Below are 1,273 nucleotides of genomic sequence, written 5' to 3'. Positions count from 1 at the left end.
CCCCCCTGAAATGACACCTCCCGAATCCACTAACAAAATCAAGTTCTCACCTTCACACGACGTGCCATCGTCAGCGACCTGGTTTCCGGTCGGGCATGCGCAATGGGCACTTCCGATAGTGTTGATGCACTCGTAGGAGCAGTTCATCTTCCCGGTCTGGCATTCGTTTGTGTCTGGTGACGTAAGCACAAAAGACACAATATAGTGTCAGGTGAACTGGTGATATAAGTAGAACATAAGTACACAGGACACATAGCGTCTATTAAACTGATGACATAAATATAAACGACAGGTCATTGTGTCTATTAAATTGGTGACATAAGTACACAGGACATTTGTCATTGTGTCTATTAAACTGATGACATAAGTACACAGGACATTTGTCATAGTGTCTATTAAACTGGTGGCATAAGTACACAGGACATTTGTCATAGTGTCTATTAAATTGGTGACATAAGTACAAAGGACACATATTGTCTATTAAACTGGTGACATACGTACAACAGACATTTGTCATAGTGCCTATTTAACTGGTGACATAAGTACAAAGGACACATGATGTCTATTAAACTGGTGACATACGTACAAAGGACGCATTATAGTGTCAGGTGAACTGGTGATATGAGTGAAACATAAGTACACAGGACACATAGTGTCTATTAAACTGATGACATAAGTACACAGGACATTTGTCATAGTGTCTATTAAACTGGTGACACACGTACACAGGACACAAACTATTATCTTAAGCTGATATCCAAACCTCATTTCATTCTCGACAAGAAGACGCCACTGGTAGATTCTACTTCTTTTACTTCTTTTCTTTCCCTCTATTGTTTTTGTCCCTCTGTTTTATTTTTTCCTGCATTAAATGGCCGATATTGTGTCGATGTGCTCCGTTTTACCTATACAAAAGAAATGGTTTCTCAATCTAAAAACAAAACAAAAACAAAACAATAACAACAACCGGCATTCTATCTCGTTCACATGCACAATCTGAACATAGATATCTAATAATAGATAAATGTTTCTCAAATTATCAAAGCGTAACACGAAATTTTCATGTTTCTCAATTTAAAAGAGAGAAAACGTCATACCCTGACAGGCAACGGTTCTTTTCGGGTCGCCATGGAAACCGTCGTCACACAGACAGTCTTCAACGGACAAAGCCAGGCCATCTCGCGCATGCGCGTAGGCCGGACAATCTTGGCAGGAGGAGGAGTCGCGGTCAAAGTACTGGGTGTGGTTACACTCTGGGAGAAGGTGGGCGGGG

General features: G+C 40.8%; 1 protein-coding gene across 1 annotated transcript in view; it reads right to left on the bottom strand.

Annotated features, from left to right (window-relative positions):
• The window catches only part of LOC101851696 (fibrillin-2), a gene marked incomplete in the record, with an annotated part of 51,411 nt that overhangs the window by 32,159 nt on the left and 17,979 nt on the right, over positions 1–1,273 (bottom strand). The window contains 1 exon segment of the mRNA XM_013090370.2: positions 1,098–1,253. Within this exon segment, the coding sequence (XP_012945824.2) occupies positions 1,098–1,253 (156 nt within the window).

This window comes from Aplysia californica, unplaced genomic scaffold (genome assembly GCF_000002075.1).
Source record: "Aplysia californica isolate F4 #8 unplaced genomic scaffold, AplCal3.0 scaffold01243, whole genome shotgun sequence".
NCBI classification, from domain to species: domain Eukaryota; kingdom Metazoa; phylum Mollusca; class Gastropoda; order Aplysiida; family Aplysiidae; genus Aplysia; species Aplysia californica.
Note: the sequence above shows the minus strand (reverse complement) of the source record. Positions and strands in the feature narration are given on the sequence as shown.